The sequence below is a fragment of the Herpailurus yagouaroundi genome, unplaced genomic scaffold (genome assembly GCF_014898765.1).
Source record: "Herpailurus yagouaroundi ecotype Mexico unplaced genomic scaffold, PumYag 181, whole genome shotgun sequence".
Taxonomy (NCBI): Eukaryota; Metazoa; Chordata; class Mammalia; order Carnivora; family Felidae; genus Herpailurus; species Herpailurus yagouaroundi.
The window spans coordinates 28,189,569-28,206,236 of NW_024412412.1; the positions used below are offsets into that span (position 1 = coordinate 28,189,569).

General features: G+C 44.4%; 1 protein-coding gene across 1 annotated transcript in view; it reads right to left on the reverse strand.

Annotated features, from left to right (window-relative positions):
- Positions 1-16,035, reverse strand: part of GSR (glutathione-disulfide reductase) — a 48,500-nt gene extending 32,465 nt beyond the window's left edge. The window contains exon 1 of the mRNA XM_040490175.1: positions 15,641-16,035. Within this exon, the coding sequence (XP_040346109.1) occupies positions 15,641-15,940 (300 nt within the window). The 5' untranslated portion in view covers positions 15,941-16,035. The remainder of the gene's footprint in view (positions 1-15,640) is intronic.
- Positions 16,036-16,668: the final 633 nt, after the last annotated feature.

Here is a 16,668-nt window from a genome sequence, read left to right on the forward strand (position 1 = left end):
CAGGGGCTATGCAGTGCAGGGACCGTATCAGTAGGGAGGCGGCCAAAGCCTAAGCTTGCACAGAACCCAGAAGAAGAAAGCAGAAGAGAAATAGCAGAGGAGGTAAGAAAACCCACCAGCTGAATAAGGGCAACTGAAACATCTGAGCAGCTATTCTAGGGGATTTCTGGGAGACTTATCATGGCATATGCTGGGTAAAACATTCAGAATGCCCCTCTGAAAAAAATCTCTAGCTGAAATCTACATAACTTTTCAGGACCAAAGGATAATGAAGAATCAAACAATAAGGTTCATCCATGCTATTGTATGTATATGTGTGTGTGTGTGTGTGTGTGTGTGTGTGTGTGTGTGTCCATGTTTATATGCTTGCAGAGACAGACCACAAATTTGATTCTTTTTTTTTTAAAGAAATTATTTTTTTAACATTTATTTATTTTTGAGAGAGCGAACAGGGAAGGGACAGAAAGAAAGGGAGAGACAGAGTCCTAAGCAGGCTCTGCGATCATAGCGTGGAGCCAGACACAGGGCTCCAATCTCATAAACTGAGAGATTATGACCTGCGCCGAAATCAAGAGTAGGATGCTTAACCAACTGAGCCATCCAGGCACCCCCACACATTTGATTCTTAGTCTTCTAACAGCCAAAACACAAAGGAAAACACAAATAGTTCTAAGATTTCACATAAAAACTAAGCAGCTGTTTTCAGAAAACAACTATTCGTACCCTTTATAGAGAAATTCTTCCCAGCAGTCCATGTAAACAAGCTGTGATATATGTTTACATATAAATTTTTGTTTAGATCTGTTTATTTCCTTTGATCACATGCTAAAATTTATAATATGGGGGGGGAAAGCTAGGTTAAGAGTAAGACTAATTAGAATATAGACCGTAATTAGAGACCCCTCAGCTCTGGAAATCTGCCACGTAATGTATATTCTAGATACCCTTTAACCTTATAAATACTGACTGGGAAGTGTTGGTGACGTGTTGGCCACTACAACAAAGTTAGGAGATTTAAGTGAGGTCTCAACTGCAGATCCTTTAAAAAAAAAAATCAGCATGTTCACTCATGTCTATTGACAGAGTAAAGACTGAATATTTAAATACTGGTGCCTTCCAGACATAATTTACATCAGGTGCTTATAGCTCTGCTGATCATGACCATAAGGAACTAGACTCGTTCCCTGTAAGCCCAAAGAATATAAGCCTACATCTTACAGAATATTTTCTGGGCACCCTGGGGTGAAATCTGAACTACATATGCACTTGCCAAGGGACTTTATTTGAAATGCTAGAGTAAAAGAAGCCCGTCCAAATCTCACTGAGACGTGGAATACTTGAAAAAGGTCTTAAGAACAGTCACCTTCTATTCCTCTAGCTGTGCTACTTGCTAGCAGCATGCCTCCTGCATTTTCATTTTAACACTCTTATTTCCTATTATTCTGCACTCAGGAATTATAAAAGAGTGAGTTACGTTTTGTTTCTATGCAGTTTCAAGTTATCATTTGGAGGGTTTTTTCCTAGAAAGAGACAAGTCATATACTATCTAGAGGTGGACTTGGATTTTTTTATGAGATTATGCTACAATAAGGAGTCAGAAGGCAACAGAAGTAGGAACTCACAGGATTGAGAGAAGGGTGCAGAATTCAAGCCCAGCAAAATGAAGGACTCACACCTACAGCAGCGTTACAAGCAGGCTATTCAGGAAGCACTTTCTACTAGCAATCAGAATAATGTATGACTTTCTCCCTCACTGTTTCCTATGTGGTAGAGGAAAGGAAGATAGCTGAATCCCAGCTCCATGGTGGCAATGATTTTAGCATCAGACCTGCCTTTTCCAGCTCATTTGGCAGGCGAGGTGCTGCCCAGTCTTTTTTTTTTTTTTTTTAAAGGCCTGTCTGGGGGCGCCTGGGTGGCTCAGTCGGTTAAGTGTCCGACTTCAGCTTGGGTCATGATCTCACGGTCCGTGAGTTCGAGCCCCACATCGGGCTCTGTGCTGACAGCTCAGAGCCTGGAGCCTGCTTCAGATTCTGTGTCTCCCTCTCTCTCTGCCCCTCCCCCGTTCATGCTCTGTCTCTCTGTCTCAAAAATAAATAAACATTAAAAAAAAAAAAAAGGCCTGTCTGTCTACGTATTTTTTTATTTTTAATTGAAGTGTGTTTATTTTTGAGACAGAGAGAGAGAGTAGGGGAGGGGCAGAGAGAAAGGGAGAGTAAAGCCTGACTCGGGGCTCAAATTCACCAACTGTGAGATCATTCCCTGAGCTGAAATCAAGAGTTGAGTGCTTAACCTATTTATTTTTTTAATGTTTATTTATTTATGGGAGAGACAAAGCTCACGAGCAGGGGAGGGGCAGAGAGAGAGGGGGAGAGAGAGAGAATCCCAAGCAGGCTCTGTGCTAAACAGATCCTGATGTGGGGACTTGATTCCACGAACTTTAAGATCATGACCTGAGCCGAAATCAAGAGTCCGTTAACCAACTGAGCCACCCAGGCACCCCCTCCCAGTCCCTCTATCCACAACTCTATACCATGCAGTTCACTCACTAAGAGGCTTCAACAAGGAGAGACTACAAAATCAATGTCTCTAAAAGTAGAGATGATCTCAGGGGCGCCTGGGTGGCTCGGTCGGTTAAGCATCCAACTTCAGCTCAGGTCATGATCTCAGAGTCTGTGAGTTCGAGCCCCGCGTCAGACTCTGTGCTGACAGCTCAGAGCCTGGAGCCTGTTTCAGATTCTGTGTCTCCCTCTCTCTCTGCCCCTCCCCCGTTCATGCTCTGTCTCTCTGTGTCTCAAAAATAAATAAACGTTAAAAAAGAAAATTAAAAAAAAAAAGTAGAGATGATCTCAATATACTAAATAAATACACTCCACTTGTCCTATAGTCAACTTTCTCCAACTTCCCAGGAACCTTTAAAAGCAATTTAAATCATCATAAAGCATTAAATGTTCTGAACTACTCTCACACATCATCAATTTACTCATGTATATTTGACACTATTTAAAAAGTTTGGAACATGTTTCTTCTAAGGCCCAAGATGGCCCGACTCACTGGTTTCAAGTGTTATGAATTTGATTTACTTTTTAGAAGTTTCTGCCTTTTTGACTTCTAAAATGTTTTAACTTGCAACTATTCATTCATTTGAAGTATTGATGAAGCATTCACTCGTGCCAGGCATTATGCAAAAAAGAAAGCGCTAAATGGATATAGTTAGTCCCTGCTCTCATGGAGCCTACTACTCCAACCACAGTCTCTCAGCCTATCAGAGCTGCTGGCTCAAGGGGCAGCAGCAGAATCACAACATTCCCTAAAATTTTCAAAGCCTTGGGCTAGAAATCAGAGGAAGAAAAAGGTGGAAAATGGTGACCTTTTTGGGTCAAAGAGTTTATATTCTAGCACAGTACACTTTGGATCTGTGGTTGGGGCTATGATTTTTTTTTTTTTTTTTTTTTTTTTTAAGAGAGAGAGCCCTCACACATGCAACCAGGAGAGAAATAGAGAAAGAAAGAGGGAGAGAGAGAAACCCAAGCAGGTTCCACACTGTCAGCCTGAGCCTGAGGTGGGGCTGGATCTCATGAACCTAACTGTGAGATCATGACCTGAGCTGAAATCAAGGGTCGATGCTTAATCTACTGAACCACCCAGGCAGCCCAGGGCTATGACTGAAGAGCCCGTGACCTTGAAATACCACTCGCCCCATTTTGGCAGCTCCTAGTAATATGCCTCCAGGACTTTCCAATGGTTTTGGAAACCTAGTTACACTTCAGCACAACACTAAAACAACTAGATGCCTCTTTGACTTAGAAGAAAACAGCAATTAGTTACCAACAGAGCTGTGGAAGCCAGGGGTGTAGAGCTATGTGTAGTCATGCTTCTTATTCTGTAGCTGACGAGTACATGAGTACATTCGGTTGGCAGAAAGAACACAAGTCTAGAGGTAGACAGACATGAGTTTGAATCCCAACCTTCCCTCCCACTTACTGCTGTTGGTGGGTAGGTTTCTAAATCTCTTGAGCTCAGTTTCTTATTCAATAAAATGGGAATGGTAATACATGATAGAGGTTTTGAGAAGATTTGAGAGATAATGCATTAAAAAAAGGACCTCTTTTCTAATTTATGATAGATCTGATGATGACACTGATGCTTCTGAATTATTTCTGCAGACTGCTGGATCCCCAACTTCACAAAAGGCTTACTGGAAAGAGAGGAGATAAATTCCCCGGGTGGCTTGCTCCCTTTCAGGAACAAATAAACTGGTGGCAGAAAGCTTGCCTCCCAGACTGAGACACCAGGGTGATGGGTTCTCAGGGCTTTGACTGCCCAGGGCTACCCACAGCTGATAAGGCCTGAAACATACAATACTTTTCACCTGGCAAATTCCCCTGCAGAGCCCTCATTCCCCAGAGGGGGCATTAACCAATGATAAGCCTCAGAGAAGTCTTGTGCACTCCTGACTACACTCAACTGCCAGAGACACTCCAGTAGCCTTGCCTCCTTCACAGTCTTACAATCCATCTCTAAGAACTCCCTATCCCCACCTCGTGTTCAGAAGCCCATTCAGTTGGTCGGCCAGCACTGGCTCACAGTGAAGACAGGGGCCTCTCCTGACAGGGACAGAACACGTGAAGCATCTGATGATACATGTGGAAAAACTCAGGAGCTTCACCATTTTTCTAGGCCAGCCCCTGTCACCTTCAATTCTGCTTAAATAGGTAAAAAAAATCACATTGTCCATGTTGATGGATTCAATCCATTAACAGTTGCACCTGTCAAAAAATGTCACCTGCACTCGATAGTAAATTTCCTTCTTCTGGTTCCCCGCTTCTGTCTTTCACCCCAGAGTTGCCTAAAGTTTCCTGTTTTCCTTTTTTGCATCCCACAGTCTAGTTCAAGACTGGTCTGAGGAAGGAGCATGTAGAATATGACGGATAAATCATCATCCACTAAGCAAAACCCTACCACTTCATCAACTCATTCTTTCAGCAACTCCATACTGAATACCTACTTAGTGCATGACTGACTGTTCTAGGGGTTGGAATATGTAGGCGACCAGAACAAAGATCTCTGTCTTTGTTGAGTTTCATCAGCTTTACACTGTAAGGGTTAAATTGTAGTATAGGGCTAATGCTTAGCTTGAAAAATAACACCTTTGTGTTGACACTGAAGGTTAAGAGATAACAGCCTTGCTTTGCTCTGGTAAACTACGCCTCATACCCTTGTAAATTAGGCTTCACCAATTAAGGAAACAAAAGTTCAAAGAAAAGAGCATCAGAGGCAGGGTCAAGGAGATCCACTGGTTGCAACTTAGAGGCAGAAAGTCTAAAGTAAACCCCTCATTAGGCAACTGTTTCTAACTCATCTGGAACCTGTTTCTTTGTTCTGTTCCCAGGTGATGATAAAACGATGTGATCCGTTATAAAAACTCTGTACCCCGGCTATTCGGGGCCGCACTCTTATCAAGAGTGTTGGTCCCGATCGTTCGGCCTTGCCTCTCATTGTAATAAACTTTGTTGTGACTGTCACTGGTGCCCGCAGCATTCTGTTTCAGGAGTCGTGTGGATGCAACAACACCTGCAGTGACTAAATAAGACCACTTGGCCCTGTGCCTATACAACTCTGACACCAATTCTGAAGTGTGTGCTTTTCCACACCATCAGGCAATTAACTCAATTCTGACACTATCTACCTGGAGACAGCATCAGCTCCCACAGGTTGAGGGCTCAGTCTTCCTGCCTCCTGCCCCTACTTCAGAGGCCAATCTCAAGTCCAGCAGTCACCTGTGCTTTCGACCAGCTCTTGGAGGTTCTGACAACCCTCTTGTTGGGTTGGATTAATTGCGAGTGGCTCATGGAAATCAGAGGAACATTTTATTTACTAGATTACCAGCTTATTATAAAAGGATATAACCTTGGAACAGGCAGGTGGAAGAGATGCATAGGGCAAGGTATGTGGGAAGGCGTGGAGCTCCCACGGATATACCACCTCCCCTAGTCTCCATGTGTTTGCCAACCCAGAAGCTTTCTGAACCCCATCCTTTCGGTTTTTACTGAAGCTCTTTTTTTTTTTTTTTTTTTTTTAATGTTTAGAGAGAGAGAGAGCACACATGAGCAGAGGAGGGGCAGAGTGAGAGAGAGAGAGAATCCTAACCAGGCTCCCCACAGAGCCCGAGGTGAGGCTCGAACTCATGAACCGGGAGATCATGGCCTGAGCCAAAACCGAGAGTCGGATGCTCAACTGAATGAGCCACCCCTGAGGAAGCTTCTCTTACACAGGAATGATTGATTAAGTCATTGACCACTAGTGATTGATTCAACCTCCAGGTCCTCTTCCTTCTCCCCTCCCAAGGGGCCAGGGGGATGGGCATGAAATCCGAAGCCTCAAATCACAAGATTGGTTCTCCAGACAACCAGCCCTCATCCTTAGTTCTTTCCAAAAGTCACCTCATTAACACCATTATCTCCTGCCCCCCCCACCAAAAGAAATTGATCTATGATCCTACAGCCTAATTTAATATCAAATGTTGCAACACCCAGTGAATAATAAATGGTTATCAATTATGACTGACTGGAATCCACTTACAAATGCCCAAGGTCTTTATATAAAATTCCTTTAATCCCACTCTACAAGAAACACTCTCTGTTATAACTTGTTCAAAGTATCTTTTATGAAGGGTAAAACCCTGTGAGGGATTCAGAGCCAGGCTTTCTTTTCTGGCCTGGCAGATTCAGGCAGATTTAGGCAGACAGCTAAATAGTATTATACTAAACCTTGTACAAAAAAATTAAACAATCGACAGGGTAAATCAAAAGACCAATTTCAACATTAGGATTTGCCTACTTCAACTAACCCCACCCTTTCTGATCACTCCTTTATTTAGCACTTATGAACATGGGTGTGCCACACTTTATGAAACTCTAAACCCGCAAAACAAACTAGGGTAATTTTCTGTTTTTGAGGACTGTCAGTACTGAAGGTATGATCTCCTTTTTGTAAATATCCATTTAAAAATGCATGCTCAGGGGCCCCTGAGTGGCTCAGTTAGTTAAGCATCCAACTCTTGATTTTGGCTCGTGGTTTATGAGAATGAACCCTGCATCGGGCTCTGTGCTAACAGCACACAGCTTGCTTGGGATTCTCTCTCTCTCTCTGCCCCTCCCCTGCTCATGCTTTTTCTCTCAAAATAAATAAACACTAAGAAAAATAAAAATGCATGCTCAACCTTGGGACATTATACTAAAATAAGGGAAATAAGCCAAATACTGCATGATTCCACTTATATGATATCTATTTTAAGTAATGTCTACATCCAACATGAGGCTTAAACTTACAACCCCAAGATCAAGAGTCACATGCTCCACCAACTAAGCTACCCAGGTGTCCCTGAGATATCTAAAATAGTCACATTCATAGAACCAAAGAATGGAATGGTGGTTGCCAGGATCTAGGCAGGGGTGGGAGGGGAATGGGAAGTTACTAATCAACAGGCACAAATTTTCAGTCAAGCAGGATGAGTAAGTTCTAGAGATCCCGATGTACCACATTGTACCTATAGTCAATAATACCGTACTGTATGCTTAAAAATCTGTTAAGAGAGATTTCGCGTTAAGTGAAAGCTTTTAAAAAGCATGTTTTAGCCTTATGGAGATACAGACATCATAATATCAAAGTGCACACTATCACCTTCAAGTTAGGTTGACTTACATGTTGCTAAGTAATGGTTTTCAGCCTAGATAAATACAGTCTTCTGAGCAGCCTGTTTCTCAGGCATCTTAATTTTTTTTTTTTTAACGTTTATTTATTTTTTGGGGACAGAGAGAGACAGAGCATGAACGGGGGAGGGGCAGAGAGAGAGGGAGACACAGAATCAGAAACAGGGTCCAGGCTCCGAGCCATCAGCCCAGAGCCCGACGCGGGGCTCGAACTCACGGACCGCGAGATCGTGACCTGGCTGAAGTCAGACGCTTAACCGACTGTGCCACCCAGGCGCCCCTCTCAGGCATCTTAAAACCTCCACTTCTGCTGGCATCTCCAATTGGCACCATACAGCACAGTTCACAGTGACATTAATAATCAAGAACTTTACTAGGTACAATCTTCCAGTTATAAAATAAGTAAGTCATGGAGATGTAATGTATAGCATGGTACCTATAGTTGATATTACTATATTGCATTTTTGGAAGTTGCTAAGAGAGTTGATCTTAGAAGTTCTTATCACTGGGGCACCTAGGTGGTTCTCGGTTGGTTAAGTGTCTGACTCTTGATTTCAGCTCAGGTCATGATCTCACAGTTCATGACTTCAAGCCCCACATCGGGCTCTTCACAGACAGCACAGAGCCTGCTTGGGATTCTCTCTCTCCCCCTCTCTCTGCCCCTCTACTGCTCATGTGCACATGCTCTCTCTCTCAAAATAAATAAACATTTTTTAAAAAGTTCTTATCACAAGAAAAAAAAGATTTGCTACTATGTATGGTGACAAGGTTAACTAGGCTTCTGGTGGTGATCATTTCAGTTACACAAATACGGAATCATTATGCTGTACACCTAAACTAATGCAATGTTCTATGTCAACTATACCTCAATTTAAATAAAAAAGAAAAGAAGGGGTTTGTCCTGGTAATCAACCCTTACTACCTACCCAACTCTGATTGGTGAGAACCACATGCCTATACCACAAGAACCCAGTTACTTTATCACAGAATCCATACACTCAGCAAGAACACTGGAACATGTGCTCCCACAGGCCCTGGGGCAAAGGGAATAGTAAGCTAGAAAGAATTTTTCCTCAAGTGAACTCTTCCCATGTCTGTGTAGGCAGAGAACTGAACCGCAGATACAAAACTCCCAGAAGGTTCTCTTTCACCTTGGCTTTTGTCAATCTTTGCATTTCTCCTTGGTCTACATTTGATCATGAGAGAAGTACTACATTTTAACTTTTCGGAGATGCCAAAAATTGAATTCAAAGATCATCTACTTTTCTGGGGCGCCTGGGTGGCGCAGTCGGTTAAGCGTCTGACTTCAGCCAGGTCACGATCTCGCGGTCCGTGAGTTCGAGCCCCGCGTCAGGCTCTGGGCTGATGGCTCAGAGCCTGGAGCCTGTTTCCGATTCTGTGTCTCCCTCTCTCTCTGCCCCTCCCCCGTTCATGCTCTGTCTCTCTCTGTCCCAAAAATAAAATAAAAACGTGGAAAAAAAAAAATTCAAAGATCATCTACTTTTCTGCCCTGAGAAATGACTTCATTGCAGTAGGCAACAAGAGATTACTATCTTTAACTGAATTCTAGGAAAAAAATAGAGGATTTCTTTCAGTTTCCCACTTTTAGTATCTAATCTAATACCTCAGTACTACAGTTTTGTTTTTTGTTTTTTTTGTCTGATGGAGAAAAATAAAGATGAATTTAAAGATGGAATCATATTATAAGAGCTACACATGCCTCTTGACCTGGTTTAGCCATTAGAAGTTTAGTAGCAACCCTGGTCCCTCTTGCTTCTTTCACTTTGAACTAAAGGAGATCAGAACATGCCACCCCAAAATATGCTATTTTGGCATACAGATTTTGAGCTGAAGATAATTAAGAAAGAGCAAAGGAGGACCTCTCTGCCACCTCCCTTTCTGCTTAAAAGCAAGGCAGAAATCTCCCTTTGTGAAGGTGTCCCCGACCCCTCTCCTGTACCAGGAGGAGAACCCTTATCACTAAAAATGGAAAGACAGCAAAGCAGAATCTGCACAAAAAAACCTTATTAAAGTAACCTTTATCTTCTATTAGTTTCCCTCACATATTTACCTTCCCACAATTTACTGTTCCTAGAAGCCCAAACCCCCTTTCCTTTGTCTAGTCACTTCTCCACAATTTATCACGCTTTCTTATATTGATATCAAGCTCCCAGGCCTAAGTGCTCCTTTTCCCCCACTACTTCTCTGTGACAGTCCCACGTGCATGAAAAATAAACCCCTATTAATCTGCTTCTTCTTGGTCTGATTTGCAGATTCCAGCCATTGAACCTCAGAGGATAGAAGAAAAGTTTTTCCTCCCCTAGACAACACAATACAGGGCAAAGTCATCTCATACCTGAACTTAACAGCTTAAAAAATTCTGTCAAAGAAAAGATGAATTCTTAAGTACATGAACACACATCACTCATCTTGAAAATAGAAGTCTCCTTGGAAGGGGCCTACTCTATCAGATCACAGAATTAAAAAGGGGGGAAAAAAGCCTCCTAGAAAAGAAAGAAAGACTGGGCACCTGGGTGGCTCAGTCTGTTGGCTGTCTGACTTCAGCTCAGGTCATGATCTCACAGTTCGTGGGATCGAGCCCCATGTCGCAATCTGCTCTGACAGCAGGGAGCCTGCTTGAGATTCTCTCTCTCTCCCCCTCTCTCTGCCCTCCCATGCTCTCTCTCTCTCTCTCAAAAATAAACATAAAAAAGATTTATAATAGAAAAGGAAGACTGAAGAAGAGTCAGAAAATCAAGATAAATAGTCATACTGTATAGACAACCTTGGAGGCATAAAATTATGAAACCAGGAAATGACTCCAGGACCAAATTGTCATCTAACCCACACAATTATCAGGATTCACCAGATTCATCCTAATGCTTCATACAGTCCCTTCTTTGTATGAAGACCTTACCATTGTGTCTGGCTCATGTTACACCAAAATCACAAAATCAGAATGTAGCTCTTTAGGGGAGCCTGGGTGGCTCAGTTGGTTAGCGTCTCACTCTTGATTTTAGCTCAGGTCATGATCCCAGGGTCATGGGATCCAGCCTACATTGGGCTCCACTCTGAGCATGGAGCCTGCTTGAGAGTCTCTCTCTCCCTCTGCCCCTCTCCCTGCTTGTGTTTTCTCTCTCTCTCTCTCTCAAACAAACAAACAAAAAATAGAGTTCTTTAAAAATACATCTTTGAGGCTTCACCCTACATCTACTAAATCAGGAGCTATGAAGTGAAGACCTATGTGGTAGACTCTATTTAATTAAGTGTTTTTGGAGTAAATGATGTTTGGTTCCTAAGCAGGAAGGGTCATAAGTTTCCTCCCCTGTAGTAAAGAACAATGCCTAAACAGGTTCAACAAGTCACAGTTTACTCCACATAAATACACCAAAGCTATAGTTTCTGATGGCTAGGTCACCAATTCCAGAGGTTATACTATGCTTGGTTTGTTTTCAACCACATTTTAGCTGGCACTCAGCTTCTCAGTAAAGTGAGGTTGCTGAACCAGAACAATGCTTCCCAAATTCCTACAAGGATCTGTGTAAGTCTAATCCTTTTTTTTTCTTTTTAGTTTATTTTTTATTTTGAGAGAGAGAGAGAGAGAGAGAGTGTGCGCAAGCTGGGAAGGGGCAGAGAGGGAGAGAGAGAGAATCCCAAGCAGGCGCCACACTCAGTGTGGAGCCCGACGTGGGGCTTGAACTCACAAACCATGATATCATGACCTGAGTCGAAGTTGGATGCTTACCCAGCTCAGCCACCAGGTACCCGTGTGAGTCTAATCCTTAAAAAAATGAAAATAATAGGGTCCATGTAGGGTTTCATAAAGCTAAAAGTATTCAATTTAAAGCACTGTCCTTTACTTGAAATTATAAGCTTCCTACTTGTTATGAAAACGTCATTCTTGATTAAAAAAAAAAAAGATAGTGATAGAATTTTTTTAAAGGCCATTACCCTAAAAAAATTAAGTCAGCAAGCTTATGTTAGTGCTATTTTTTTTAAAACAACAATAGTCTGGGGAGCCTGGGTGGCTTAGTCGGTTAGGTGTCCTGACTTCAGCTCAGGTCACGACCTCACAGTTTGTGAGTTTGAGACTCAACATCAACATCAGGCTCTCCACTGACAGTGCAGAGCCTGCCTTGGATCCTCCCTCTCATCCTCTCTCTGCCCCTCCCCGCTGGCTCGTGCTCTTTCTCAAAAACAAACATACATTTAAAAAAATAAACTAAACTACAGTCTGACTGGATTAGTGGATCTCCAAAATCACTTCTAGCTTTATCACACCAAGTCTAAACTTCAGTGCAGGAAGGTTTCAGACAGACCAAAACAAAACAAAACAACAAAAAAGCCCTAAAAACAAAAACTTGGTTCTTTAAAAAATTATTACAAAAATATTGCATGGAACTACAATGTAAGCTCCATGAGGACAGGGATTTTTAACTGCTTTGTTTGCTGCTGTGACCCCAGCATTTAAAAAGGTACCTGTATACCTGGAATATGAATTAATAAATGAACAAACAAAAATAAAACAATTAAAAACAAAACACAATCCCACTATCTACAGGAAGACTAATTTGAAACTTCAGTGTGAATTCATCTACCGCAACTTAAAAAATTCACCAAGCTCCAGAATCAAAATATTTTATTTAGGAAAAAAATGGTTAAGGAGTCAGTATTAAAGACACTTCTACTTGACTTCTCCAAGGGACATCTCTCAACAGTACCACTACCATAAACCCACTTTTATTGAGTCACTCTCATGCTCAAAAACCCCTCCACACAGTTCACTGTGCTTCCAGAAATTTCATTTTTTAGAAGTAAGCTCTATACCCAATGTGGGGATTGAACTCACCACCCCAAGATCAAAAGTTACATGCTCTAGAGGCACCCAGGTGGCTCAGTCAGTTGTGTCCAACTTCAGCTCGGGTCATGATCTCATAGTTTGTGAGTCTGAGCCCCAAACCGGGCTCTGTGCTGACAGTGCAGAGCCCACTTCAGATCCTCTCCTTCTCCCTCTCTCTCAAAAATAAACGTAAAAAAAAAAAAAAAAAAAAAAAAAAAAGTCACATGTTCTACCAACTGAGCCAGCCAAGCCATCCCAGAAACTTCTTTTTTCACTACAATGTACTCATCAGCTTCCTATGTCTTACTTCTATTAGATACCCTGTGTGCCAATCAAATTCAATTACACAATATATCCTGCCTCTCTGCCTTTGCCTCTGACCCTACCCTGTCAAACAATGGTATTTATCTGTTCAAGTTCAGAAAGACACTCTCTCCTTCACAAAATCACTCATCCCATGGTGCCCAGGCAGAAGTGATGATTCCAATTCTTCTCTCAACTACTGTAACTTTTTACCATCAGGAGCAATTAACACTGACCACCTCACTTTGGAGTTGACTGTCTACATTTTGCTCCCCCACCATTTTGCAAATTTCCTGTGGGAGGGGACCTTTATCATACAAATGTTTGTATCTAGGGGTGCCTGGGTGGCTCAGTCGGTTAAGTGTCCAACTTTGGCTCAGGTCATGATCTCATAGCTCATGAGCTCGAGCCCCACATCGGGCTCTGTGCTGACAGCTCAGAGCCTGGAGCCTGCTTTGGATTCTGAGTCTCCGTCTCTCCCTGCTCCTCCCCTGCTCACGCTCTCTCTTTCAAAAATAAATAAACATTAAAACAAACAAATGTTTGTATCTACCCTATTCTCTTGCCAGCCTCAATCCAAGTACTTAGAACTCAGAATACAGGAAATGAAGACATGAACAAATGAAATGATGTGCTTCAGAGGGCCTCCATTTCCCCTACGCCCACTTGGAAATCACTGCACATCAGAAGTTTATTATTGCACTATGGAGAGCCCAGATAACTGGAATTCTTAAATCTAAACTCATGTCTTGTCATTATATCTTCTCTGATATTCATCACATACCTACACCCTTCCTTGTAATTCAAAACCGAAAGCCAGTTTGAGAAGCACCCAAATGGAATGTCATGAAAATGTGAAATGAGATTGCCCCCAAGATACCAATGCTTACAGGAAAATAAAACTTGCTGCAGCTGAATGACAGAAGCAAGGCCAGACACGCTATAAGGAAGAAGTAAATGGCCCATTGTCCAGAGCTGTCCTTCGCCTCAATCTTGGAAGTAGTTCACCTCTTACTGTATTCATATTCCTAACCAGAACCTAGAAATGGGGCGAGCCCCTTTTTGACTAATACCAGTGGAACCAGGCAATGATGATGGATGCCACAAGCTGATCATGACATAATACAGAAGGAAAACTTAGAAAAGTAAAGAGGTACGAAGATGAGAAGTTGTCAAGTGCTCGCACCACCTGTCCAGGGGGTCTCACAGTGGCACCCCTCAATCTTTCTGCAGAGACAGACTTCTAAGGGAGTCTGGACTAAGATGTCAAGGTCCAAGTTGACAATCCTTTCCTCCATTCCCACTTTCATTTTGAACATGAATGTTTATTTTTTTATTTAGTTTGGGAGAGAATGAGAGAGGGAGCACACATATGTGCACACAAGTGAAGGAGGGGGAAACAGTGAGAGAATCTTTTTTTTTTTTTTAACATTTATTTATTTTTGAGAGACAGAGACAGTGTGAGCAGGGGAGGGGCAGAGAAAGAGGGAGACACAGAATTTGAAGCAGGTTCCAAGGCTCTGAGCTGTCAGCACAGACCCAGGGCTCCAACTCACAAACCGCGAGATCAGGACCTGAGCCAAAGTCGGAAGCTTAACGGACTAAGACACCCAGGTGCCCCAAGAGAGAATCTTAAGCTGGCTCCATGCTCAGGGGAGAGCTGGATGCTGGGCTCCATCTCACAACCATGACATCATGACCTGAGCCAAAATCTAGAGTCGGATGCTTAACCTACTGGGCCACCCATGCGCCCCTTGAACTTGAAAACTGCTTACAGGACAATGGAGTCAGCCCTTTCACAAACTGTCAATTTTGAGTTTCATTTATTACACATATGATTATTGAGCAAGATATTTCGTTAAGGTGATATGAGGTACACAAACACGTGAACCCATCCCTGCCCTTAAGGAGTTCCCAGTTTGGTATAATTTAAACATCAGTCTCCAAAAGAATGTGGAGAACCCATCCCCAACCCCAGGTTACTCTTGGATGCAGAATTTTAAATATTAACAGCAAGTTCCTCCCCCAAGTTTTGTAATAGAAAAAGCCACACCAATAGCATGGGGGGAAAAACAACAACAACAACTGTTTTTAATGGTAAAGCTTCTCAATCATAAGATTTACAACCTTCTTTTGGGGGAGCAGTTTTAAAATCCCTCCCTGGCCCAACAAGACAAAATTGTGAGAATTTTTGTAAATCCTACATTAAGGTAACCTGTAGGCAGTGGTTGTCAACCTTGGCTGCGACCAGAATCACCTGTGGAACTTCTAAAAATCCCAAAGCCCAGGCTGCACTTCAGACCAGTGAAATGAGAAGCCATGGGCGTGGAACCTAGGCAGAATTCTTCCAACTCCCTAGGTGATTCGAAAGTGCGGTAAATCATTTTGCCCCTGAAGCTGAAAGGAGAGGATCAGGATCTGCATTCCTCAAGGGTATATCCCCAGTCCCAGTCCCCAGCCAGCTGCAAGAATACAATACTCTTCCACCTTGAGGAGTAACCACCTACGGTTAACACTGCACCTGGGCAGGAACAGACCTAGGCTCAGCTGTGGGAGGTGCAAGGGAGCCCTATTACACTTTTCTCCTTTAAACCTGCTGGGACCCTGACCTCAGATGCGGGTGGGAAAGCGGAGAGCGCGGCGCTGGGGACCCATCTCCGGACGGACGGACAGCACCAGGAAAGAGGACAGGCTGCCCCAGCACAGCGACGAGAAAGCCGGGCTGCGGGACGCGGCGCTGCGGACGCAGAGGCGCCAGTAGACGCGTGGGCAGGGACCCCGTACTCACGCAAGTGCCGCCCAGCTTGTGGCTCTCCACCACGGCGGCCCTGGCGCCCAGCTCGGCCGCCCTGCGCGCGCTGGCCAGCCCGCCCGAGCCGCCCCCGATCACCAGGTAGTCGTACGAGGCCACGACGTCTGCGGCGGGCGGCGGGCGCTGCGGCTGCGGCTCCTTCCTGCACGCCATGGCGCGGGAGAGGGCGCGGGCGGGCCGCGGCTGAGGCAGCGGAAAGCGGTGGAGGAAGGCGCGCGCCGCCCGCCGCCAGCTCGGCCCCGCGCTCGCGGTCAGGGACCGGGGCAGCAGGGCCATGCACGCGGAAGTGCACGACGGGGGTGCCCCGCGGGCGGTCCCGGGTAAGGGGGGGTTGCCGCGCCCCGGGCAAGCGCAGCCTCACGGTGACTAAGCACCCGGTCCGAGCGCTGGGGGGAGGGGGTTCAGGGGAGGGGTGGGGCTCCCTGGCCACGGCCTGGCGGGCACCGAGGGGGACCCGCCCCCTCCCGCCTTCTTGCGCGCCAGCCGGCAGGCCCTGCCCACAGAGAGCGGGTTAGGGAGATCGCTTTCACCGCAGCACCTGGGATCCCCGCATCCGAAGGGCATCAACCGAATGTAGGTTTCTGAAGGCCGGTGGGGCGAGGAAGGATGAACGCCTTGTTTCACTCGGCTTTTCCTGAGAGGGCACCTTAGAAGTTGCCAGTGGCGGCAACTTTTCAAGGAAGGGAGGTTTGCCCTTCATTATTTTGGAGATTGTGTTCTCAAAGTTCGAGTGTTGATTCCTGGGCCTTAATCTAGATCTACTAAATCCGAGTCTCTGGGGGCCAGACCCCAGCAATCCACACTTTAAGCTTTCAGGTGATTCTTTTTTAAAAAATTCTTTTAACATTTATTTATTTCTGAGACAGAGAGAGAGACAGAGCATGAACGGGGGAGGGGCAGAGAGAGAGGGAGACACAGAATCGGAAGCAGGCTCCAGGCTCGGAGCCATCAGACCAGAGCCCGACGCGGGGCTCGAATTCACGGACCGCATGATCGTGACCTGG